The sequence below is a fragment of the Trachemys scripta genome, chromosome 10, assembly GCF_013100865.1.
Source record: "Trachemys scripta elegans isolate TJP31775 chromosome 10, CAS_Tse_1.0, whole genome shotgun sequence".
NCBI lineage: Eukaryota > Metazoa > Chordata > Testudines > Emydidae > Trachemys > Trachemys scripta.
Genome location: NC_048307.1, coordinates 79,174,602 through 79,201,629, shown reverse-complemented (window position 1 = coordinate 79,201,629; position 27,028 = coordinate 79,174,602). Strand labels below are relative to the sequence as shown.

The 27,028-nt window shown below is 45.5% G+C and overlaps 1 protein-coding gene across 1 annotated transcript in view; it reads left to right on the top strand.

The window, feature by feature from the left end:
- Nucleotides 1-27,028, top strand: part of IGDCC3 (immunoglobulin superfamily DCC subclass member 3) — a 187,532-nt gene that overhangs the window by 98,456 nt on the left and 62,048 nt on the right. The window contains exons 3-5 of the mRNA XM_034785002.1: nucleotides 9,182-9,326; nucleotides 13,743-13,873; nucleotides 23,018-23,155. Coding sequence (XP_034640893.1) covers nucleotides 9,182-9,326; nucleotides 13,743-13,873; nucleotides 23,018-23,155 — 414 coding nt within the window. The remainder of the gene's footprint in view (nucleotides 1-9,181; nucleotides 9,327-13,742; nucleotides 13,874-23,017; nucleotides 23,156-27,028) is intronic.

Below are 27,028 nucleotides of genomic sequence, written 5' to 3'. Positions count from 1 at the left end.
GATAAAGCAGACTCCATATTTGTTAAGCCTTAACCTGCCAGCTCCTTTGAAAATATTCAGATAGTTTGCTAGGTTAATGGTGCCAGGTTTCTTAAAGCGGTAGGGAGTGAAGAGGGACATAATCCTTGTGTTTGCTGTGGGAACTTGGCTATTGGGGGGAGTTTGGAGATGGGTGAGGGGTGGTGCGGACTGCCAGCATTTAATGAGCCTAACGGACCCCGAAGATTGTTTCTCACATGCCTTTCAGCATGAGGTTGAAATACTCCAGATACACATTTAATTGGCACATTGTTTAATTACTGTGTGGAAAAGGTCCCTCTGACTTCTGTCGGCTGGATTCCTTCAAGGATGGCCGTGATCAGGCTCTGATCTTACTGCTGTCTTACTATTATAGAGGCTTCCCTATGCCCTTATATACAGGAAGCAGAATGGAAGGTGGTTAAAATATGCTTCCACCCAGAAATGTGATTCTCACCATGTTCATTGTGTCTCAGGGATTTCCAAGATTTGCTCAGCGTACAGATAAAAAGATTTGTTCCAACTACTGTCCTCATGGACTTACCCAGGACTCAGGGGTCTCTCCCTCTTATGCGTCATCCTCAGTTATACAGGTTCTGCGGGCCACAGCTATGCCTGGGCAATCCCATGAGCCTTTAGAGAGGGGTAATCAGAAGGCAGGGGGGTGTATTGTGTCTGAGGGCCTGCTTTGGCCAGCAGAGCTTCTGTTACTGGTGGTGATGTACGAGATGGAAATAACACGACTTGCCTCTTAGGGCTCAGACTGAGTTTGTGGGGATGGGCTGTTAGGAAAAAGGCCTTTTTAGTAGTAAACTAGCATCAGTGAGAAAATCAGAGACACATGATAAAGGCCGTTCCCCGCGCACAGTGACATTTTTACAACATTATCTTTCAGGGAAGAACCACTCTTTAAGGGAACCAGTTCTGCCACTGCCTTGCTTTGTGACTTGGGACAAATCACTTACCTCTGTGCCTTAGTCTTCTCATCTGTAAAATGGGGTGAGTGGTACACATGCTCCTTTATAAAGGACTTTGAGGGCTTTGGATGAAAAGCTGCATATAAATACTAAGCATCATGACTCTTCCTCCTTTTACACTCTCATTTTCACCTGTGATCTGCAATTTCTAGAGGGTCTGAGGTGTTGGTGGGCAGAAATGTGGAGCACTAGTATCGAAGTGACAGCCCTTTTCGCGTGTCGTTTTGCATACAGTTGGACTTCCATGGCTTTTGAGGGTGCTTAGCACCTTGCAGGACGTGCCCTTAAGGCTGCATTGGATCACTGCATTGTATCACAAGCAACTTGGGTGTACTGTTTTCTGGAGTAATTGATTACAAAAGTAGCAGGGCTTCCCGCTCTCCAAACGCCATGCTTTGTACTGAACCTTCAGAGTTCTTCTCCCCCGTGTCTGCAGTTGATAATAATGTTTGCGTTTTAATGATTCTAACAGGCATGGGATTTGCTTTGACATACCGAGTTAATGTTTTCTTTTTCTACATCAGATCTAGGTCAATCTCTTGCTTAGCACTAATGCTCTACCGAACAAAAAAGGATTGGCCACTAATGGTTTCAATTTAGTTTTTCACGGAGTAAAGAAAATTTCATTCAATACCTATTTTCATTTTTATTACATCAGACTTTCCGTGGCATCTGTTAGCCTGGAGAGTGTATTTGCTCTTCGATTATGGAAGACCCAGCAAACTTGTTTGCTGTAATAAATCCTCTGTGAATATGGATGAGGTCAAGATCTGCCTCTTACCTATGAGATGCTGCAGGTTTAGTGCAATGTCTTGAGGACTTTTCCTCCGGGAATCCAATAGCAAAGGAATTCTGAATTTGGAAGCTCCTTAGTGCACTGTATACTGATACCTCACCCACTGTCTGCCAACCACTGGAGTGGGATGTGATAGTCAATGCATTTGAGCAACACTACACAACGGTTTTAGGAAGAAGAAGTGAAGGATAATTTCTCCAGTTGCTACCAGATTTGCTCGTTACTTTGGGGTATGCTCATTTATTAGGGTTACTCTTCCGGGGGGGCGGGGGCGGTTCTATAATTCTATTAATGTCCTGCTTATGTCACTTGTGTGTTCATGTGGAGCTCTACTCCTCCCTTCTGCAAGTCCCCTCCCAGTGGAGCTATCCTGCAGGACCTCGGTTCCCCAGGGTTGGGTTCCTCCAGGTCCAGAAGCGCAGGCGCACACACACACACACACACACACACACACACACATTAACAGAGCAAGTCTGAGCGGACCTGATCAATCAGCACTTTCAAGCTGCCACCCTTATATGCCCCTAGACTCAGTAGTCTGGGTCGAGCAGCACTTCCAACCTGCCACCCTCGTATATCACAGCATGTCCCTATCCCTATTTTCACATCACAGTTGTACTGGTAGTAACCCTCTTGATGAGCAAACCCCACAGTATTTTTGGGCGCTGCAGGGATCTTTAGCTTAGGTAAACGGAGCGTTGCTGCAGAGTAAATGAGGAAACTAAAAACACAAAAGAGTAAAGTTCAGAGAGAGAGAGAAGCAACCAGCTTAACCATAAAAGTTATTTATTGAATAATAGTGATAACTACACAAGGAGGGCTAAACAAACATAACAGTTACATTATTAAAGGTAATAATGAGGTAGAAAAAAGAGAGAGAGCGAGAGAGGGAGGGATCTCACCCACTCCACGAGGCTTGAACTGGTTGGAGTTCCCAGGTGATGGTGGTAGCGGAGGGTCCTGAGTGCTGGAGAAAGGCAGAGCCCCCAGCACGGTCAGTCAGGAGATGGAGTCCCAGTAGAACTGATGCAGAGTTTGGGTCCATGCATCAGAACATTTACTTGGGCATAGGTCAGGGTTTTGGTAGAGAAACAACAATGGTTTAAGGGAGAACACTAGATTTGTTTATGGGTAAACTGATGACTCAAGGGTTTTGTTTAGGCTAGACAATAGGAGCTGATCACTCTTGGCTATGGGTGGTGTTTTCTTCCAAGGAGCTCACAATGCAATTAGTCTGCTTCAGTATGTTGGATCTGAATCAAGGATTCATGACTAGAATTGGTCTGATAACTGCTGAGCTGGGTGTGTGCAGGCGTAGGTTCATTAACATCTGGAGCAGAGATCCCCCATGATGCAGTGCTTCCCTGGTATTCTGGTCCCAGAGTTCAGTGCGGTTCCCTGTTCTCCATTCTGTATGCTAATGGTGATGCCTTAATCTTGTCACCCGTGTCAGGAGGGGTCTAGGTGTGTCTCCCAGCGCCCTTCACTCTGCAAGTTTTTTCTCGGATCGGTTTTGGTTCAAGCAGAGGCTGATGTGTGTGTGGGGGGGTATCTTTCATGAGTCAGACAGGCTGGATACTGCGCCCCGGTTCCCCAAGAACACAGAGCTGAAAGTACAGTTAGGAATGAGGTAAATGTCCACACTGGGTTGTGTCCAGGACATAGTGATGAAAAATGCCATAGGCTCTTCAATACCAAAAAATGGCTAGAGCCTTGGATTTCTAGCGCATTCAAAAGATAGAGGTCTTCTGCAGCAGGTCCTCCCCCACATTGCCATGCAGAGACATTGGCTCAATACTGAATTAGAAGGAACAGTATCACCTTACAGAATCACCAGCCCTGTGTCTTGCAGCTTCTGGGGCACAGGTGCTGACTTTTGTTTTTGCTGGTGGGTGTTCCTCTCCGCCCTTTCCCTCCCTGTGTGAGCAGCGGGGCCTCAGGTGGAGCATGGGTGGGGCCTCAGGTGGAGCATGGGCGGGGCCTTAAGGCAGAGCATGGGCGGGGCCTCAGAGCAGAGTGGAGGCAGGGCCTTGGGGGGAAGAGGCTGAGTGGGGCCTCGAGGTGGAGCGGCAGGCGGGGCCTCTGGGGGAAGAGGCCGAGCAGGAGATGGGTCCCACAAAAGATTAATTTGGGTCCTGTGGGTGCTGAGCACCCCCTGTTTTTTCAGTGGGTGCTTAAGCCCCGGAGCATCCATGGAGTCGGCACCTATGGCCTGGGGCTTCTTTTGGAGTTCTCACATCCAACCGAACGCTTTATCACTTACGAGATCAGCACAGCTACTGCCTGTAGTCTGTGAGCACTGCTCATGCAGCCCCCAGTCCACTGGTGCAGCACCTCCTCTGCTTGGCTGTTTGTGCTCTGCATGGACAATGTGTGGCACTGCAAAAGGACGAGAGTGCCAGTTCGAGCTAGCCCTGAGCCCAGTTGATCGGGAGTAGCTCTGAGACGTTTCACGCCGTAGTCATGTTCTGGTGATAAAGATACCACCAGCATCATTCTTGGCTCTCTATGCCTGTGGTGGTCTTACAAAATACTTCCCTTGGAGGGGAGGATACCACATTTGCTTATACGCAGGCTCAGAGTGATGTTTGCTATAGCCAATGCCCCAGCAGCTATGGGCATTTTTAACCATCACATCGTCCGTAATTGTACTTAGCAGAGTTAGATGACACAATGGTCAACATGTTGGTGCCTTGCCTACACTAATACTCCCATTGTTGCTACCACAGTCGGAGCTGAACCAGTAGAAAGTGTTAAGGGGGAAAAGACCAGGTCAGATACCGTCTAACAGCAGGTTAACGGAACCAGCCAGCAGTTTCCACTCATCCACTACTACTCAGATGCTGCAGTGATGGTTGCATTGGGGACAACTGGATGGATTACGTTAAAAAACCAAGATAGATGGATTAGATAGTGTCTCCCTATCTAGGAGACTAAAGAGTGCAAATGAATATTATATTTCCATGCAATTAGTTTAAAAAATAATTATGTAAATGTGCATGCAAATTAGATGCAGCCCTCAGGCTCTTGGCAAGTGGCTGATGCCGTCCTTGGTGTCGGGAGGATGTGGGCAGCACTGCTCCCAACGTATGTTTAAACAATTAAGCCCCCCTGATAACAGTGTTTCCTGGTGAAAGGCAGGAAGCGCTCAGCTGTGTGAGTTTGTTGTGCAGTCAGGTGAGAAGTATGTAGGATTGTACGTACAGATTTATCTCCCTTGAATGGTGTCCCATAAAGCAGTCAGCTTCCCACCCCTTTCTCCTTTACACACCGAAGTGATTTATTTCCAGGTCGGGAACAACATCCAGGTGCTCACTTGCTGTTAACTTTGTTGCAGTTTATATGAGCTCCAGCAAAGCCTTTGTCTTTGTAACTCTAAAGAAAGTTTCAAACCTGCTTTAAAAAATAGCATTTTGTAGGTCAGTGCATTAATTTTTAATGCAGATTGTGAAAACCAGCTGCCTTGGCAGGGGTCGCGGTGTTTCCTAGGCATTTAACATAAAACTATGCTTCAAAGCCACATTACAGGGTCACTGAAGAGTAATATTTTACTTACCATCCTCATAACTGAATTATTTATCACCTCACATGTTTTATTCATGATAAATATTAATACCAGTGTCTTTAAGAGTAGAGGTTATCACTGCAATGTTACCTATACGAAATACGATTGAAATAAAGGAATGGAAATGCGTTCTTTACCGAGGGCTATTTTCATTCACCCGCCCCTCCTCATATTAACCCCTTCAGCTACTGTGAAATGTCAATATTGGGTATTGCTAGAGAACACCGTGGTCGTTTTTCCAGCTTACATCTGTGTTGCTGGCGTTTTTGTTTTCTTATTTAACTTAGTTCAGTGAGTTCATGGACACCTGGTGATTAGCCAGCCGATACCAATTACAGCGTGATCACCCGGTCAGTCAGTGTGCCTGGTTATCAGTTAGTGGGTGCTTATGTACTATTGACAGGTAGGTGATGGTGACTGTACCCCCTTTTGGGGATAGAGACTGTCTTTTCACTGTATTTGTACAGCACTGGAACAATGGGTTCCTAATCCTTGGTTAGGGGCTACCATAATACAAACAATACTAATACATCATCATTAGTTTATTGCGCACGCCACGTTCTTTCCCCTAGTGCCGGATTTCCTTCCATCTCATTATATTTGACGAGAGCTTTATTCATGGAAATATGAATCAGTTTAACAGTAGGAAAATAAATAAGGCATTAACTTTACAGGGCAAAAATGGGGCATGCTTCAGCTCCCACTGATGTGGATCAAGCCCTTCATGAGGTGAATTTGTTGGGACAAACCCAGAGAATCCATAGAGGATTGAATAGTAATTTGCAGTTGATGGACACAATAACGTACCTCATCCTGGCCCTGAGCCCAAACCCATTGAAATGGAAAGTGGCCCAGTGATTTCAGAGGACGTTGGACCAGGTCTCCTTCTGGAACTCGTCCCTCTGTTGGTGAGCACTGACTGAGATCAGTGGTTCCATTTGAAGTCAGTGGGATAGCTCATGCAGTGCTTGCCAGGGTAACTCGGGGCCCACAATCAGGCATGTTGCCCTTTTGAGAAAAAGGGATAAGGGATCATTCTTCACCTTCAAAAATTAAATCAGAAATAGGTTCGGTCAGTTTATTGAAAGTATCAGGACCCTCCCCAGAAATACTCCCTGAAGGGAAAACAGAAAATGTTTCTGTATGCCTGTGTGTGTGGTTTCCAGGTTATGTTTCCCATTAGATTTCCCATAGACTAGGTGGGTTTTAATCCGGTCGTGCAATATGTCTAGTGTGCTGAGGGTTCACGGCAGCTTGGGTGTTACTGCTGTCTACACAAGACCATATGGCAAGGGGAATTCACAAGCACTTGAAACAAAATGGATATTAATGAAATACTTAGAACCAAAGAGCAGGGTCCAGGGGAAACCTTCCCAATCCTCCAACCGCCCTGTGCTGGGGCTTTCTACCAAGCGCTATTCAATCAACTTAACAAATCCTTATTTAGCATGTTGAGCTTGAGACTGATGATTTGGGGAACAGAGTGGTTTAAGGCAGCACATATTTAATGTATTGCTAATAGCCATCTCCCATCTGCCCAAGCCCAACTGGATTCAACAGATGAGCAACCCTGACACATACGTAGCTTGTTCCTTAGCAGATGCACATTGATTACCCTTGACACATGTAAAAGGAGGTGGGCTTTTCTGTGCGGGAGAGGGGTGTTTTTAGGGATGGTAAAGCAGAGCTAGGGGATAGGTGATTTTCTTGGAGTTTATATTATATGGTAACTTGAGGGATCCTTCTGTGTATATGGTACTAAAAATGAATCATGAGCTAAATAAAGGCTCTGAGGTGTTTATTAGCCCATGTTATGTTTATTATGCAGTCAAAAGTTAACACCTTCCAATTAATTAATAGTAATAATTATTGCATTCTGATTATGATGATTTATGGAATGCTAACAGCATGCCAGACACTTTACCCACAAATGATTATTACTCTTATTGTACTGCAAAGGCTGGTCTTTCTTCTCCTTCCCTGATGCTTTGAGAGTTATCCTTTGCTGACAGCTGGTTGAAATGAGAAGCCCAGGCGACCCCAGATGTTGTGGGCATGCAGGATCTAATCCTACAAAGTCCTGTGCACTTTGTGGGAATCACTACAGGCCCACTGGTTGAAAAGGATGCTTGTTGGAGATGCCCATTACCTCCCAGGCTTAGGGCCTGTAGTAACAGAGTTTAACTGTAGAGGAACGTGCATGTTATGTGGTTGTGCAGAACTGAGGTAGATGTGTGAATCAGTAGTTTATACCCATGCTTTTCGCCTTAATGTAATGGAGGGCAACCTATATCCTAATGAGAGTCGTGACCAGGAAATAACAAACAATGGGCTGTTGTCTTAAACTTGTCTTCTGTGGAAGGATACCCCAAATCCTATCATGACTGTGTGCGACTCCTTGATAAGCATGGCTATCTTTAAGCAGTTTGTGGCCTTTCCTATCCTCCTCCAGAGTGTGATGCCATGTTAGCACAGGGGGAACTCTGTTTTCTTCCCAAATTATTGCAAAACCCCACTGCATCATGCTAACAGTTTGGGAGAGCTAAAATAAGGACTAACCCGAACATTTGTCGAAAGGATCACTCAGGACAGTGCTCCTTTTTTATTGTTTTTCTTTGACTGGAATGAATGACGGACAAAGCTCAGACTTAAAACTATTGGCCTTGTGACATGGTGACTATATGCCGGAGGACCTGTGCAGATCCATCAATGGTTCCAATGGTGGGAACGCTACTGTAGATCATACTGCAGTGTCCTAGACCCTTCCTCTCCAGATTCCCAGCCAGGACTTCCCTCCCTGGTTTTATAGTGAGCCCAGTGCATGCTGGATCAGGGGGTTAGGGGCTGCTGTGTGAGTTCTTGTGTGATTGATAGCTCTCCTAGTTCTCTACTTAACTAGTGAGTCCCAGTGTCTTGATCTGGGCAGCTTAGAATTTGGCCTGTCATCTCTTTGTATTCAGTAATGTCACCAATTCTCCTTTCTGTCACCAATTCTCCTTTCTGAATGGTTGTTGAACTGGTCCCTCTGCTGCTATTAGGGTGATGGAGAAAATATGCACTAAAATTGGCACTGGGATCATCTCTGATGCTGGACAGTGTTTGCCAACCTCTGTCACGATCAGTTCTGATCCTGTCATTCTAACGGCCCTGACTTTATTGGGGTTGTTCCCTTTCCTTTTGTGATGCTGGAAGTCAGAAACTTGAAATGATAGGAGGCCACCTGGAGTATGTGCCAAGCAAAAAATCAACTTCCATAAAATGTTTGCTAGCCTGTTCTTTGCACTCTTTCAATGGAGAAATGAAAATAAAGTTAATGGGGAAGTTAAGTCAAACCCACAGACAGGTTGTTTGTGGTGGACTTGGTACAAGGGCACTGACAGCATTGGAATGAAAAGTGCAGAGACAAGACCATTTCTGCTGTGCGGCCGAATCCAAAGCCTACTGAAGCTGACGACAAAGACTGCCAATGAGTGACAAGGAGCATCCTACTGGCCCCTGCTGTGATGGTGGGGACACTTCTACACATGATTGCGGAGCATGTAAATCGTGTAATCGCAAGCCTCCCATCCTGCTTTCTTTGCCCGGGGGCAGGGTTTGCATGTGCAAATGCCTGGTGTGCAAACGTTGTTTCTGCACCTCCAGGCACGGGCCAAATTCAGATATGACCCCACAAGCCACACTTGTATTTGCTGTTTCTTGGCAGGTGAAGTGGTGGATATTTCTGCCAGCCTGGGTCATTGTGACCTGTGCTGGCAGTGCACCCTCTCAGCGCTGAGCTGTTGTGATCTCATTTCGTGTCTTTGTTTCTCTTCTTCCCTCCTCCAGCTATGTCAGACTTCCATATTCATCCTCAGAACGCAGTCGTGGAAGAAGGCGGTGTCGCAAGGTTCCAGTGCCAGATCCATGGTTTACCAGAGCCTGTAATCTTGTGGCAAAAGAATCGAGTCCCCATCAACACGGACAATGATAGGTAAGAGACGTAGAGGTAACTTATTACTGACCGACACCCACATGTTGGAAATAGCCGGCCAGAGGCTCTCTTGCAGGTAGAGAGAGATGCAAATGCACTATCTGGACCCACAGCACACCAGAGCGGGGTTCACCTGAAAGAAGGCTCTTCTCTTGTGTTTCTGCCTTGGAAAGCATTTAAATCTATGCTATGAGCTCCATCTTCCTGGCTCGGGGTGCTGGAACAATTTGTATAGTGGGGGTGCTGAGAGCCATTGAACCAAACTGTGAACCCTGTATATGATGGAAACCACTCCAAGCCAGGCGGTGCTGCACCTCTAGTTCCAGCACCTATGCTTCTGGCTAGGGGATGTGCCGAATTAATGCGTTCTAGGGCCATCCCAGGGGCTGGGAACATACTGTCCTGGCCACCCTGTATAGCCTTAATCACTTTCTTTCTGAGCCAGTGTGGCAGTCACTGGCCATGTTTTGACTCAGACCGGAGAGGTTTTTTAATCAGATTGCCATATACAATATCTATCTCTGCACTTTGCTCCCACCGCAGGTTGATTCTCCCTTGTTAGGAGCCCTCCACAAGGGACGGCTCACAAAAGTTAGTGCTCACCAGCATGACAAAGTGTTGTACAATAAGATTCTTTTATGTTCTGAAGGTTTAAAATGCAATCTCATCACTAGCGTTGCCTTCCCAAGTGAGCTACATTGTAATACCCCAGCCTTGGCAACGAGACCAAAAGAAGGGTGCCAACAGAAGACCTTTTTAGCTCTTTCCCGTTCAATCCTCCTTAAAAAAACCAAAATCACTTTCCCCTTCTTGCCCTGTCTGAAAACTTAAATGGCATGTCCTTTCTTCCTTTGTTTGACAGCCTTCCCCCTTTGCTTAGGAAGTGCCGCTAAGCCTGTTTTGATCTTCTGAGTGTCGGCGTGGAATGAAGGGACAGGTGGCAGGCCACCTTAGTCTTTGGGAAGAGTTTCAGCACGTAACAGGAAACGCATGATGTGCTGGCTCCAGTCTGTGAAAGTCACAGCTGCAGCCAAAGAACCACAAAGCAAGTCTTCCCGGAGCCAATCCATCACGGCACACCTTGATCGTGTCTTGATGTCCGCACACTGGGGAGAGATGAAACCAGGAAGCTGTAAATATTTTTCTGAAAGGCCCCTGTTTTTACAACGTCAGTTCAGCCTCAGAATGTGGCTTGGTTCCTTTGGAGCTAAAACAAAACACACGCGAACCAGAACAATACTTGACCTTTTCAGCTCTACTGTGAACTTATAGAAGTGCCCAAGAGACCGACCACAGAGTTTAAAATGGCAACAGTCTGATTTTCCTGGTGTATTCCATCTACCCGTTTGTAGCCTACTAGTGTTACGTCTGCACTGCAATAAAAGACCCTGGGCATGGCTGTGGTTGGCCCGGGTTAGCTGATTTGGGCTTGCAAGGTTTGGGCTTCAGGGCTATAAACCTGCAGTGTAGACGTTTGGGCACGCTGGAGCGGGAGCCTGGGCTCCAGCCGGAGTCTGAATGTCTAAACTGCTATTTTTAGCCCCACAACCCGATCCTGAATCAGCTGACCTGGGCTCTGAGACTCTGAGCTGCAGCGTTTTTGTGGCAGTATAGACAGACCCTAAGCTTTATTCTTCTACCTAACTCACTTTGAATAGTACTTACTCATGTGAGTAGCTCCATAAGGGTGCTTGCTAGCAGGATGCATGGCACAGTGGGACTGTTTAAGGTAAGTACTACTCAATGTGAGTAAAGGCCACAGAATTGGGCCGAACATTTTTGGCGCTCATCAAAATGAGACTGTTAGAACCAGCTAGAGCAGGCCCATGCCATGGGCAGATCTGTGAGCAAGTTCCTCAGGTATCTGTTCCAGAGATGCACAGGGTTGGAACTGCGGTGCCAGAATAGACTGCCAGGTACGTCCACATCCCCAGACTGCTAACATTGGCCGCGCGTCTGGTAGGGATTTGAGTGAGACCACCACACCTCACTTTAGCTGAGGCTCAAAAGGAACAGACACAGAATCCAGTGCTCTGCTAACCAAACCCATTTGCCCGACTTGCCCTCTCCTTTTCCTTTGGTGAAGGAGGAATATTCAGATGCTTTCAAAGGAGCTAGTGTAGGCTCCTTCTACCTGGGCTGGGCATCCTGATTTTGAACTGATTCTGCTTCTTTTAGGATGAAGGTTGCCCAGCAGGTTTTTAACATTAGCTCAGTCCATAAATCGTGACATTTGTAATCTCTGACACCAATGGGATTTGGTGAAGAGGGATGCTTCCTTTGTAGCTGAGTTGGAATTCTGCATTAATCATGGTTGGTGCAATTCTGTGTATAAATTGCATACACATATGTATGCTGAGTGTTCCACTTCGAGGCTTTGAAGACAGAATAATAGCTTTGGAATTGAATCTTCTAATGTGGTGGGCAGATTGTTAACAAAAATGAAGGCTTCTGGTGGTATAATTCATCCAAAATAAAGGACATTTGAAAGTCCCAGAGAGATTGCAATCAACGGCAGTACGTCCAAAACTGATTGCTGTCATGCTGTCTCAGACATTCAGCCGAGCCCTTGGAACCCACATTGAGAGCCGGTTAGAGACACTTAACCATATGCTGATCTAGAAAAGATAGTCTCAATCTTCCAGACAGAAATAATCATTAACTCATCAAAATGTAATGACCTACTACCAGCTAATTTAACGACTTGGTTGTTTAAAAAAAATGCCAGACAACCTATAATAAATATATATCTTTGAAACCCACGAACACACTCATTTAAGGTTATGCAGAACTGACTCGCAAAGGCCAGAAAATTCAGACTTCCTAAAACCTACAAACTCTGTGTGTAACTCAGGCCATTGCCATCAGATAGCATTACTCCTATCTCTGGTATAGCAAGATGATGTACCAGGGACGCCACCTTTGAAGCATGTTATTTAGAGACTTCTGCAACATCAAGGTTAATCCCTTTGGGTTAAGGAGAGAACAGTATTTATGCTTTAACTTTGAATTCCCTGGCTTTTATCGGTTTGCCAGATCACTAATGCTTTTCAATCTAGGTTGTTTTAGTTTTGTTTTTTTAATTGTTCCATTGACATGTGGTCTGAGAAGGTCTGAGGTTCATTCCCACCCGTATCATGAGGAGCCAGTAAGACAGAGATAATTTTATTGGCAGCGTCCATAGTAACAGACACACGGCAGAAGTTCTGGTGTGTTTGGCCAATGAATGTGGTCAACAGCCCAACACGTTCTGCATCATGAGACCAGGGTAGAGGGTGGACAAAAATCACCATTTGTGTAACCTGGTCCAGTGCCATGAGGCCAAACTGAGCCATCTTGCACCACATGGAACGATGCTAGCGGGAAATTAGTGCTGAGGTGCGGTGGTGGTATTCTTTTGTCTTTCAACCAATGAAATCTGAATAATCACATTTTTGTCTGTGATAAGGCAGAGCTTCTCCCCAGCTTCCAAATGACTCTCTGCCAGGCCTAAAGCCTCTTTGGGGCAGTTTTATTCCCAAACTGAAACCAACAAACAAAACCAATTTCATAACTCACGCTTTCACTGCCTCCCCTCCCGGGGGACTCTGGCAGTCCTGCTTCTTCCAGCTTCCTGCCTCTCTCTCACCTGCTGACCCTCAGCCAGTTCCTTCTCACAGCCAGCCCTTCACTGGAACTCCCGTTAGAGCCCCAGGGGCAGCCCACCCCCTTAATTGGCCCAGCTGGGAGCACCTGTTCTAGCACAGGCAAGCTGGACTTACTTCAGTTACAGGGGCCAGCCGCCCCGGGCATTGTCCAATTTTGGTAACATGAAAACTACTATTAACGAAGTCAAGAAAACGATGCCGCACTCAGTGGGGACGATTTCTCAAAACCGTTCACATCTCGCTAGTTCCCTCTCCGCAAACGTTCTTCTTTGCTGGTGACTCCTATCTCTGGTATAGCAAGGTGATGTACCAGGGACGCCACCTTTGACGTGGAACATTCCAGTGGAACATGAGAGGAAAGTTCCCGCTAAAGGGATGGCGTCCTGATTAAAAAAATCAGACCAGCCCCAACCTATCCAGTGTTTTATACGCCTTTCTTACGAGTGAATGTTACTACTGTTAAACACGTAGGAAGGGAGAATGTCTCTTCAAAGCGGAGGATAAATCCCATGCATTATGAGACCAGAGATTAACATTGAAAGGATTTTTTAAAATATAGGCCCCGATCCTTGGGTCTGATTGAGCTTGCTTGGTGCTGTACTGGGTTGTGCAGCACCTGTATGTACCCCTAAACACTGGGGCTAGTGGGTGTCAGCATGGTCCCGACTGGCCTAGGTTAGGGCAGCCTCACCTGGGACGTGCAGTTCTGCTCCCCACCCACGTTGCATTCTGCAACTGTTTTTTCGTTTGTTCTTTTCGTGTCCTCTAGGTACACGCTGCTTCCCAAAGGAGTCTTGCAGATTACCGGACTCAGAGCAGAAGACAGTGGGATTTTTCACTGTGTGGCTACCAACATAGCTAATGTGAAATTCAGCCGGGAGGCCAGACTCTCTGTGTCAGGTTAGTAACGGTAAACGTGGTCGAGTTGTTCTTTCACACTTTCCCCTTCTATCCATTGTTCTGGACCAGCTCAGTTTAACAGAACTTTCGTGATAACAGTATTGAAAAGCTTTCTTCTGTCCACAAACAGTCCATTCATTGTTCCTGCTTGTTGTTAGTTGCTGCCAGATTGGTCCATTTGATAGCAAATAAACCTGTCTCTTGGCCTTTTAATTAGTACCAATTGTTGGGCAGGTGGAGGAGGGAGGAAGAGGAAAACGTGAGTTGTAGAAGGAAGGAAGGGAGAATACATTCTTTCTGAAATGTGAAAGAGTCCCCATTTCCTTACAAACTCACTCTACTCTGGAAGTAACTGCAACCAGTGGCGTGATCAATTATTTACCCAATCAGGGAAATACATTCTAGTGCTACTTTACATCCTAAAGAGTACTGACATTTAAAAAAAAGAAGAAGAAAAAAAAGAACACAAACGATACTCAGAGCATTAAGTTGAGGTTTTATTTGGTTTTACTCGACCGAGGTGAAATCTGGCCCTGCTGAAGTCACTGGGACCAGGTTTTCACTCCTGATAGTACGGAAAACTTTAAGGGGAAATATAATGGCATATGAACTGTTTTCCAGAAGGTGACCTGTGCTGGTGCACAAAGCGTTGTTTGCCCATACAGTTTGTGCACACTGCCACCTGTGCAAACAAATGATACCATAAAAAACACACCACTGCTTCCCTGCACAAATGGAGTATGCATGGGATTTGCATGTGCAAATTCCTTCATTTTGTGATAACGCACAAAAATGAAGCATTCCGGTGATTTCCACGCACTCAGTGGAGGATGGATTGAATTGCCTTTGAAAATATGGCCCACAATGTTTCCATAACTTCATTAGAGTCCAGCTTGTCTTGTCTGCCGTGTTCTGTGGGCGATCGTCCATTAGACTACCCTTCTAGCACACAAGTAACAATCTAGAAGCCTCTTTGAACAATTGGCTCATCAACAATTTCTGTCAGGCCAGTCAACTAACATCAGTTGTATAGCCTTCTACTTCGCATTTGATCCGATGGTGTTTGGCCACTCCTTCAATTTTAGGCAGTGCTAGTCTACAAAACCTACTTCAGTGTTTCAATCACCCTCCCTAGTGTGACAAAAAGAAAATACAAAGTCAAATCATGCACCCATAGCCCAGCAAGCAGCCAACAGTAGATGACAACTTAGAACTTTGTGCAGGAGAAGGCTGCCTCTGTCCTCAGCTTCCTTTTAGAAAACAAGTGGTTTGCTTCTTGGTGGTTTCAAAGTGTCAGAGGTTCTTAGTTTCTGTTGGTTGCATTCTTCCTGAATGGCCACTACTGGGCAAAGAACCCAGCAGTCTGGGTTTCTTCTTGGAGATATAGAAACCTAAATTACGTATCAATTTCAGATAAGGAATTATAGTGCAGAACGAATGGTAATACGGGTGCCGATTTTCAAAAAACGCGTATGTGAAATTGTGCATGGAAAATAGGTGCTCCGTAGAGAAAATCACGCATTCAGATGGTCAGTCAGACACACGACTCCAGCTGGAATTGAATTAACCATTTTTTGAAGATACACAAGCAGGAATAGAATCCAGCTTCCCCTGCTGCACCTGGACAGGTCTGTAGGGCTGACAGGTGAAATAAGGCATAAAAACATATAATGGTCAGTTGAGCGAGCTGATCTGATCCCGATTATACCCGAGGAGCAGATCCATTAAGCAAGAACTTGGACATAGTCACTTTTGAGTGTAGAACAGCACTCTGAACAAACCAGTTCTGGAATTTCTGGAGCTTCAGATGTCCCTTAATGCGATACAGCGAGGCAGGACTTCAGCATCTGTAGACAATCACCACATCTCATTACCAGGAGTCACGATCCTGTTGTCTCATACAACTATGCACACTGAGGCCCCTGACCTGCTGAGTTAGACTTGTGTCACCAAGCCTGCTGTAATCCTCGGACATGGCTCTGTGGCCAGGGACGGCATAGAGCTTGGGCTGTTCCTTTCCTGAATGCAAGATGAGTCTCTCAACTGCATGTAAGAAAACAGCCTTTGGGAAATGGGGAGAGGCTGGGGCAGGGAGATGATGTACATCAAATCTGATGGGAGAAGAAAACGGTTTAACTGGTTCTGAAAGACCAGGTAGCATTCGAGGCCTGTTACAGATCTGCTTGCTTGATGTATGTGAACAGTAGCTGCAAGGAGGGGAAAATGAACAATAAATTATCAGCGGACTGAAGTTCTGTTTAACAATTTACTGCTCTGAGTTATTATTTCACTCAGGGAGTAAAGTGCTAGCTGCTTTCATCTGACCATCTCTCACTCTGAATGGATATTCCCCTGGTTTCCTTTATGTGCAGCATTTGTGGTATTTGTTTTCCTTAAAGAAACAAATACCATGATGAATAAGTCAACACTGTGCAGACTGCACTGATATAAGTGCTATTTCACTAGCGGAAGTTACACCATTATCATCAACGTGAGCACTACATAGATAGCATTTAAACGTGCTTTCACCTTGCATCAGTATAAGTGATGCACCGGCATAAGTGCATGGGAGTTGCACTGCCATAGTAGAACACAAAATCACCTCACAAACCTTTGCATCTTCTTCTTGCCCTTGGATGTGATGGTGGCAGGGGATAAGAATTACACCTACTGGTGTTCTGCCCATCACCTCCATAACCGGGGCTGTGAATCTATATCATTTGTTCACCTGCAAAGAAATGAACCCACGCCAGTTTTTTATTGGAGCCTTGGAACTTGGTTTCAGAACCAAGACTTTGCTAATGGACCAGAGGAGATACAAGATGAAGCTGGTTTCTGACAAGGGCTGCAGCACCAGAACAGGATGGACTGTCAGTGTGTCTCACGGGGATGTTGGTAAAAGAGAGACACCTGATGAGCAGGTTGCTGGTTCAAGAAGATTCGTTCTTTGCTGCTGTTTCCCTGTTTCCTCGGAGCGTGGTGGAGCTTAAGTCCCTCTCTGATAGAACTGCTTGCAGGATGCTTTCTGATCAGTTTTGTCGTCCTTGCAAATTCTCCCACATGAGATGGTTGTACAAGAGGATGGACAACCTGCCTGCACCCCAACCTACCAGTTGGCACCGCTTGCCTCACTCTGAGACAATGCTGTGGTGATGAAATTGGAAGAATTGGAGGATAGAACCACTGGGGTTGCCTGCTGTGGATGTAGACCCTAAAGCATGCTGTCAGTCTCGCAGCTGTCTTCCCTCTCCCCCCACCAGCACGGGTGGTGGCCCCATGGCAGCACAAAGCACAGATGTTTCTTCCATCCTAGTGATTGATTATTTTCAAGTGCCTTCTTAGAGCAGATGTTCCCATGTGGCTTCCCTGCCTCTCAGTACTGACACCTTTCCTACACAAGCAGACGATTGTGCTGCTGCTGCTGCCTTTTTGATCAAGATAGCAATGTCATTGGTGTGCGCTTTTCTTTCTCTAACAGAGTACTTGTCCTTATTAATGGTGCCTGGGACCTTTTACCAGCCTGAACATCCTTCTCTTTGGCGCTGCTGCCACAGTGACTGATTTCAGAGGTGGGGACTTTGTGCCGCAACCTAAGCCAGTTTCGTTTAGGAATGCCAGCTGTTTCCTTTTACTCCCCTGCGGTGTTTTGAAACCTATTGGGCTCTGCTGCTAGGTTGCTCGCCTAGAGCTCTCGACCAAGAATCGCTCCTTCATTCCCACCCCCTGGATCAAACAAATTTCCTGTGTGGTGTGGAGAACCTCCTGACTGATCGTCTGCCAAGATCAGCCGCTCTGCATGGAAGACTGGTGTTTTACATTTCCAGCCACAGTCAACATAGGCCCTGCTCGGCAGCCACCTACCCTTTGCTTGCCCCTGTGCCAGCACCATGGGAGGTAGCACTGGTACACTGCACTCTGGTTACTTCTGAATTGGAGGCGATGAAACCGTAAGTGGCTCCCATCTGGCTTTGGCAGCCAAAGGAGCACGGTGCAGAGCCGGGGCGCGGGAGCACACGGGCAGCGGTGTTAAGGGGCATTCTGCCCACATAGGACAGGCCCCGTCAGGGTGCAGAGTGAAGCTGTGTTGTACCTGTATACTAACAGATATGCAGGTCAGCCCCCAACCTGCCTGGCCAGGTCCCCTCTGGGGCTCTGATGTACAGCTGGAGATGCTAGCCCGTTGCTTCTTGTGAACAGAGAGCAGCATGCTGCCCGGCCCCTGTGTCAGGGGCATGGGGAAGAAAATAGGCTATTTGCATTTTGTATTTCCCGAGGCATGACAAGGCAAATGAGGTGGACCTCATCCCTTGTTCCAGCAACACAGAGGAATGGGGTTTCATAGATTCTAGGTCTGGAAGGGACCTCGAGAGGTCATCGAGTCCAGTCCCCTGCCCGCATGGCAGGACCAAATACTGTCTAGACCATCCCTGATAGACATTTATCTAACCTACTCTTAAAGATCTCCAGAGATGGAGATTCCACAACTAAGGACTGGTCTCTTCCTCCTCCCCCAGCCCTGCTTTATTTACTCTGAGTCTCCGCCTAGAAAACATCCCTGGATCTTGCACCTTACTGAGCTGTTCATTCCTGTTCTCATGGTGAAGACAGACACCCCTGTCATTCGATGGACATTTCCATCCGGACCAGATAAAGCAGGAGGGAAGACGCCGTCAGGAACAATCCTGCCTATGAAGAGGGAGGGATAAGATGATGTATGAGGCCTTGTCCATATGTCCTTTCTACGGTTCAGTGAGCAAACCACGTTGCATGGGGATAGAGGGGCTGGTGTAGATAAGAACGGACACACACCAGAGCTCACCATTTAAGATGAACCCCAAATGGATTCTTCTGGAGTTCAAAAGAGTTTGGACAACTTTTAAAACAGTTCTGTTTCATTTTGGCTGCTGATCGTGCCCTTCTATTTCTGGTTCTGGACAGAACTGTAGGAATCTTGGGAAAGTGCTTTATTTCAGCCTTGGCCAGAAGTGAGAAGTACCAGGAATCTTGGGAGAGAACCTGTTCTTGTGAGATGTCCAACCCAGGGCTGCAAATCCAGAGGGGTGCATGGCTTGCATAAGGTACAATGAAGTATTTGAGTTGGTCTTGGGGTTAAAACACAGCATGGCGGGCCAGGAGACCTGGGTTCCTGGGCCAGGAGACCTGGGTTCCTAACCCAGATTGGATCAAGATTTTTAAAAATGGGCGCTGAAAGTTAGGTTCTTAAGGTAATATTTAGGCATTTAAATAATGGTAAGCATCCATGGACTTCAGTGAGAGATGCCGCATGTTTTTAGTGCGTTTGAAAACCAGGACTTTTTATTTAGGAGCCTAAGTAAGAATTGAGGGGGGTGATTTTCAAAAAGCATGTTCATCCTACCTAGTTCTTAGACAGCGCTTTGCATCAATGGATCTTAAAGCGCTTTACAAAGAAGATCAGTATCCTTATCCCTATTTGACAGGTGGGGAAACTGAGGCACGGGGGGGGGGGGCAAGTGACTTGCCCAAGGTCACCCAGCAAAGCGGCAGCAGAGCTGGGAACAGAACCATGGTCTCCTGAATCCCACTCCAGAGCACTAGGCCAAACCGCCTCTCCTCTTCCTGTGGAAATCGACGATAAAGCTTCCATTGACTTCAGTGGGAGCTGAGTGAGGCCAGTGCTGAGTGCTTCGGAATAGGAGCCAAGCCTTGGTATTGTGATGCTGCAAAGATGGTTTGAACTGTGTTGAGATCCCTGGATAGAAAGTCTCGTTTTTCAAATCTTCTAACGTTCGCCAGTTGTTAAATGTAATTAACTGCTCTGATTCGCTTCAGAGATTGGTATTGCACAGTGTAGTACTTAGCAAGGAGCCAACTTTTAAGCCACACATACACAACGCGATTTTTCTTGGATTTTACCTCTTTAAAAACAATCCATCCTGTAGCTTTATCACCCCCTGTACAGCAGCCATATACATGATTAAATGAGCCACTCATTTGTGGTTGCTTCAGTACCACTGTAATATCCCCTGACCTCAGCCCCCGCTGCAGTGTGAAGCTAAAAAGTACAGGAGGAAATGAAATCTAGCCTTTGCAAAGAATTTCCAATGCAGCATTTCTGTCTGAATGATCTTTGCAGAGGGGGGAGGGATAGCTCAGTGGTTTGAGCATCGGCCTGCTAAGCCCAGGGTTGTGAGTTCAATCCTTGAGGGGGCCACTGAAGTATTTGGGGCAAAATCAGTACTTGGTCCTGCTAGTGAAGGCAGGGGGCTGGACTTGATGGCCTTTCAAGGTCCCTTCCAGTTCTAGGAGCTAGGATATCTCCATTAATAAATAAATAAATAATAAGAAGCTCCATGAACAAGAGCCAGTAGTGGAGAGATCTTAAAGCAGAATAGCACAATCCTCAATATTAGTCGCAAATCAGACTCAAATGAGCCTGGGCTGACTTAATTAAACCCTTCACCTCTTCCTACCCCCACTGCTGCCCTCAAACTCCTACGAATAGAAATTGATGGATGTATTTCTCCATGCAGGTGTACAGAATATTCTTGCCACCGGCAATGGATTGTTGAAATTCCTTAAACACTGCTTGACCTCAGTGTTTGTGGAGTATAACCTAGGTACACGAGAGTGGGACTGCACCAGATATGGACTTTGGTCACTCTAAAAAGCACGCATCAGGCTATAACATTCAGCCTGTGGGTTGTCATGGCTTTGGGCTGATTTTGTCTTTCTGGAATTGGGCCCAGTTTTTAGTAACGGTAAACCTTCATTGTGTGTAAGAAAGGGTTGTATCGTATTGATTCACAGCGACGTGCAATTTGTCTGACAGGTTATGGGTTTAGTGCACAGGGTATTATTTTGCTTTATCGCATTATGGTCATGCCCAGAGGCTTCAGCCAAGCTCAGGGCCGTATTGTACTGTATGCTGCATGTCCACGTACCAAGCGACAGCGCCTGCCTTGAAGAGCTTGCAGTCCAGCAAAGGAAGTATTGTTATTTCCATTTTACAGATGAGGAACTGAGGTTAAATGATTTACCCAACTACACACAGGAAGTCTGTGGCAAAACCAGGAGTTGAGCCCAGCTCCTTCCATCCGCACACAGACTGTCTGATACGTTACTTCATGCCCCCCGTGCAGAGCAGACAATCTCCTGGGGAGAGACGGCTCTCGCGAGCATTCAGCTTGCACTGCGTGGGGCTCCGTGGAAAGCTGCAGTGTGTGGAGCGCTGAGATGCAGAAGTTCTGGATTGGAAGGCATTGCTCTTTTTGTTGCCTCTTCATGCATTCTTAGCTTCAAAGAATGGTACTGGGCGCTAAGCGGCGTTGCCACGCTCCAGCATTTCCAGGGTTTCTGAGTCCTCAAGCGTACATCAGCTCCGCCTTATCTGCCTACCTCCTGGAAGATGATGAAAGGCCCAGAAATCAGTCAAATAACAGTACAGAGGAACACGCCTCCTCCAAATCATATTTCAAATCTGTAGGCAGCACGAAAGGAAAGTTGGTCCTAGGAATATGGCACTGGGCTCTCACAAGATTTGGATTCAGTTCCCAGCTCTGCAATATGCTTCTTATGCAAGTCACCCAATGTCCATGGGCCCCGGTTGCCCACCTGTAAAATGGAATAATACTTGTCTTGTCTGTTTAGACTATGAGTTCTTCGGGTCAGGGATTATCTTTTGCTAGGAGTACCTGCCTCCTCTAGCACAATCAGGTGCCAGTCTAGGCGCTACTGTGAGACAAGGAAATACTAATGGTACTGTAGCCCTGCCCACGAGATCCGTAACTTGTCATACAAAGTGCATCAGTGTGAATCAATCTGCTCCACCCCTTTACTGCAAACCAGAAAGGTTTTCTGATATGTTAACCGTTTGGCCCGAAGTCAGAGGTGATGTCAATTGTCGTGGAAGGAACACCATGTGGAACCCCCTGTAGTATTTCCTTGGGGGGAATGTCCCTTTAAAAAGATCCCTGGAAGGAGAGACTTAGAAGCAGCCCCTGTGAGCAACACCAGGAGTCAGAGGCAGCAGCCTAGCCAAGTTTGGGGCCAAAGCACATGGCCCCAGCAGCGATAAGAGATGGCTCTTTTACAGGTGGCTATCAGCTGTTCTGGATGCTGTGAGCCACGTCATGAAGTGGGGGAGGCTGCAGCTTCCCCTGTGTTTGTCCAGGCCCTAGCATGTTCTGGACTACCACCGTCTAAAGTCCGTGGGTGTAACTTACACACCAAGGGGGAAGCGAGAGGTGAAACAGGAAAAACAATTCACGCGAGCGAGGGCATACAAAGGTGAAAGATAAAGCTGCCCTTTCCCTAATGGGTCTCACATCTCCTTACACTTTCCCTGTAGCTGCTTTCCTTCCTCTAAGCCACTTCCCCTTTCCCCCCACGTCACATACATCAGTTTACACCCACCTATTGGCGTGTACTTTCACCAGCGGTTTTATCACGTCTAAATCTGGTCTGTTCCATTTAACGCTGCTTTTCAACAGAGATGGTATTTGGTTCATACCATTACAGATGACAAATGCACCGTGTGCATTTCAGTTAAAAACTTGGCAGATCCATTGCTAATCAATGCTGTTTTTCTTAGACTTGGCATATGTGTGCAGTATATGAATTGGATTTACAGAATGTGCTTGTGGACTGGTCATTTCTGTCAAGAGTGTTATCATGGAAACGTCAATATGCATATTTAAGGCACACTTCAACCTACACCTGTTATATAGGCAACGTCCTTGTTCGGTGTCACTAGTTAGTGAATGCATATAATGAAATAATTCGTTCTGGATTACATGGGTCACGTCCTGTTCCCATTAGGCTTCATGTAGATCAATGGTTCTCAAACTTTTGTACTGGTGACCCCTTTCACATAGCAAGCCTCTGAGTGTGACCCCCCCCTTATAAATTAAAAACACTTGTTTATATATTTAACACCATTATAAATGCTGGAGGCAAAGCGGGGTTTGGGGTGGAGGCTGACAGCTCGCAACCCCCGATGTAATAACCTTGTGACCCCCTGAGGGGTCCCGACCCTCAGTTTGAGAACCCCTGATGTAGATGAACTGAGCCCTCGTGGGTATCATTATACTCTATAGTGTCACGAGTTGCAGTTAAGCACTAAAGCCTGGTAGGTCTCAGTTAACAGTGAGTATCTCTTTGCAGGCTCCCATTCGACGGTTTACAAGGATCCCATGATTCTTGTCGGCCCAGAGAACCTCACGCTGACTGTGCACCAGACAGCTATCCTGGAATGCATTGCAACTGGGAATCCCCGGCCCATCGTGTCCTGGAGTCGACTAGGTAAGCAACTGAGTGGCAGGAATTTCTTGGCACTGCTGATTGTCCTCGCACGGGAAATAATTACGTGCCATTGATTATTTATTGCACAGGACAATTCAGCCTTCTCTTTACTCTTCAGGTTAATTGTAGACTCAGAACCCCTTTTATCTTTCTGTCTAGGGTTTGTACTGCCTTCCGAGTTCCTATTTCAACTTGTTATTGAGGTGGGTTGGTTGAAGCCAGACATTTTATGAAAGGCGATAATTTTATCTTTCCAAAAAGTGACAGCCTTTTCTTTACTTACATCGAAAGCATCAACGTTGACTCCAGAGAAGTGAATTCATACACAAACATGTCTTCCAAGTAAAACAGACTTGAAAGAAAGTGTCTGTCTATTGAGTGATTTAAAATAAAACCAGGGAATCGGAGTGGTTAATAGTTGCACACATGAAGCTCTGAAGAATAGATTCTCAGTGGTGAGGTCAAGAGTATTTGTTAATCAGCACGAAAAACTGAGCCACTGTCAAATTCCATCACCCGAGTGGAGTAGTGCGGAGTTTTTTGCAATCGAAAGATGAATGTTATTTTAAGCTCTGCCTGCTCGACGTTAGCCCAGAGATCTGCATACAGTGGAAGGGTGCTTTCACATTTAACTGCCAAGCAGAAGTCTTTCCCGAATAAATAGCTGATGGCCTTTGTATTGCACTCTGGTACCTGAAAATATCTGTGTATTTGAACTGAACCCAGTGAATGTTTCCAGACCTTTGAGCTGTTCCTCCTCGGAGAAGCACATTGCAACCATTTCATTCTCACAAGATCTTCCCACCAGGATATTACTTGTTCCCCAAAGTGGCTCTGCAGGGTTATGGGCTACGTTTTTGGGAATGAAACACACTCTAAGTAGCTATGCTCACCCTAGACTTCAGCCACACTCCTTGCTTTTTATTCATGAGTCTCTGGTTCTCAGACTTTGATTAATGGTGGTTAGCTTCCCAGTCTAGAGCCTTCAGGGAAACAGCAAGAATACACTTATATAGTGGTAATCCAGAAAGATTTTTTTTTCACACTGCCTTTTCCATTCAGAGTCTATAGACTGTTAATACCACCTACCCAAGTCTGTCGCTAACTGACCTTTTCCCCCTGAGCAATAATCATCATACTGATGCTGTTTTAAAAACCTGCTGGATACGCTATGCCACGGTGTTGCGATGTTCTTTTGGGCACAAGGCCGCTCTACCTTGACTCTCAACTATAATAAACTACTTTATAATTGCCCTAATTATATCAGCTCATTGGCTTGTTCAAAACACTTGTCTCCATAGAATGGTGTAGTAATGAAGATATAATAGCGTCAAGCCATATTACCCCATATAGATTCAGTCCAACACTACCATCTATCAAAAAGAAACCCAACTTCTCTGTCACGGCATTTGCTGTAGAGTTACTGAGTCAAAAGAAAACCTCACTCTTTTTATTTCCATGTAAGTGTGAACGCTTGCTCCCAAAGAAACACATTCTTTTGTCTAATTCTGCAATGATGTGAAAGGTTGCTGACGGGTTAATGGATCTAGGGATCCTTTTGGCTCTGTTTTGAACTATTTCAATAACGTGTGAAAGTATCAGACATATTCATATTCCCTCACAGTCAGGAGGAGGGGAAGGGAGACAATACAACTTTGAGAGGATTCCAAGTAGGACCAAACCAGTTGAGGAGAGCGGTGGGGGGGGGGAGAGGGGAGCGTGCATTGAAGGAGAGGTATTGTCATGCCTGATTGAGTTTATACATGTGTAGCTTCCTCATGTATGCAGTTTACCTGTCTGAGGCACCTCCTAAGACGCCAGTTCATGAAGAGTAATTGCAGGAGGACTCCTCTTAAATAACTGTTAAAGCAACACAGCTTGGAGAACAAAACTTTCCACACAGTACCATAAACTATAAAATATAGAGCAGTGGGGTCTTAAATGAAGGCAGCCCACTTAGATTAGGCTCAGTTCAGCTTTATTTAAATAAAAACTAATATCAATGAATAATTTTCACACCATTTTTTTAAAAATCAGAAAAAGTCCCCATTGAAGTATTTCACTTTTGCAGGATTTTGCCGTTTCATGGGGGTCCTTTGCACCCCTCAAATTTTATTTTGCTGGCCATTTCAATGAAACGGCAATTGTTTTACTCAGAAATGAGCACAAATGTGAATTTTTGCATTGTTCTCTGTGTAAAAGCTGTCTTCTCTTAAACAAATGGAACCACTTTTTGCTCTGACTTTGCCAAAAGCCTGGCTGATTTTCAGTGGGAAATGGACCCAGTTTTGTTTGGAAAAAAAAATCACTCAAATCATGGGTCAATTTTTAAACGATATGCAATAAACTTTTACTTTTATTTCCTTGTGAATATTTTGTATCCCTCTACCACAAAGTTCTTGTGTTTCCCACTGCATGAAATGCTTTGCAAAGTGAAATGTTCATTAGAGGATTTGTTCCGAGAGAAGTATAAAATCATTAAGGTTTTGGTTTGTTCAAGAAAGATAAGATTTGTTCTTTCACAGCTACACACTCGAACCTGAACCCATATGCGTACAAAAATGAATCCCCAGGGAACTTATTGCAAAGCCAGCAGAATGAATAACGATTCTTAATGTGTTACGTATCAGCTTATCCTTTAACTGACAAGCTGCTGATCTGGCCTCCATCAAAGGTACTGAGACAAAATAACACACTATTTAGAGAGATCTAGAAAAGTGAGACAAGGAAGAAAGGGCAGTGATTATCTGATAGCGTTATACAGAACTCGTCAGAAAGGGTTACACAATGGGAAGGAAATTACTAAAGAGAGAGCCATTCAACACATAAACCATACAACAGTTGTAGGAGCCAATTAATTGGTAACTTATTGGACACAGAAGCTTGCAATAGATGGCTGACTGGTTGACAGGAGCACCATTCCCTGAAGTGTTTAGAAATAATAGAGTAAATTTCACCACTTCACACACTGAATAGTCAACTGTTGCAATGTATTCTAAATATGCTAATACATGGTGCCCAATGTCCGATGGAGTAGAAGACCCATGTGTCTAAAAAGTAGAAGGCTACTATGCCAAGGTACAAAGAATTCACAAAAGACCTAAATGGTCAACATTAGAAAGTTGTTACTTTCTTTCTACTTGCTACTTATAAAAGAAAGGCATCCGCGTTGTTGCATATTCATATCGTCTGGCACGTTTTAACGAATTTCTGTAATTGGTGCTGATGTGCCAGTCATTTGCTTAGTAGCCGGAACAATGGAATCCGTTACAGTGAAAAAGCATCCCAGATACCTTGGAAAATTAAATCACTTCTATCCCAAATTGCAGGGATCTTTCATCCAGATTTCACGCTAATGGGAATTTTTAAAACTTGATTTGAGCACTGCAAGGAGGTTCTTTGAGGGTGTCTCCTATTTGGAGTATAGCCAGCTTCAGTGTGACCAGTGTTTATTAATTAGTAACCCAGCCGCTCTTCACTACCAGCCGAAACCCACACCTTAAAAACAACATGCCTTTTAAGGCCCTATCAGTATTCCACCCTGCTGGTCGCTAGTTGGTTCATAGTGTTGTTTTGTCACAATCGCATCAGTATAAAGTGAAATGGAAATGACCTAATTCTGCAGTCTCAGAGTAAGTCCACATAGCTAAGGCTCAGTTCCTCCAATAGCCCCTGGAGAAGCCGTGTGACACTGGGACTCATAATGGTGTTTCATCTCCTGCTCAATCAGACAGCTTGCTGGATGTCAAACGATGGTCCGTGAACCACCTATTCTAGTGGTTCATTGGTAGTTCTTTGATTCACTAGTCATCATTTCTAAGAGACTATAGTCTAGCAGACAGTGAATGTCACGGGGTAGGAAGATGTAGGAGG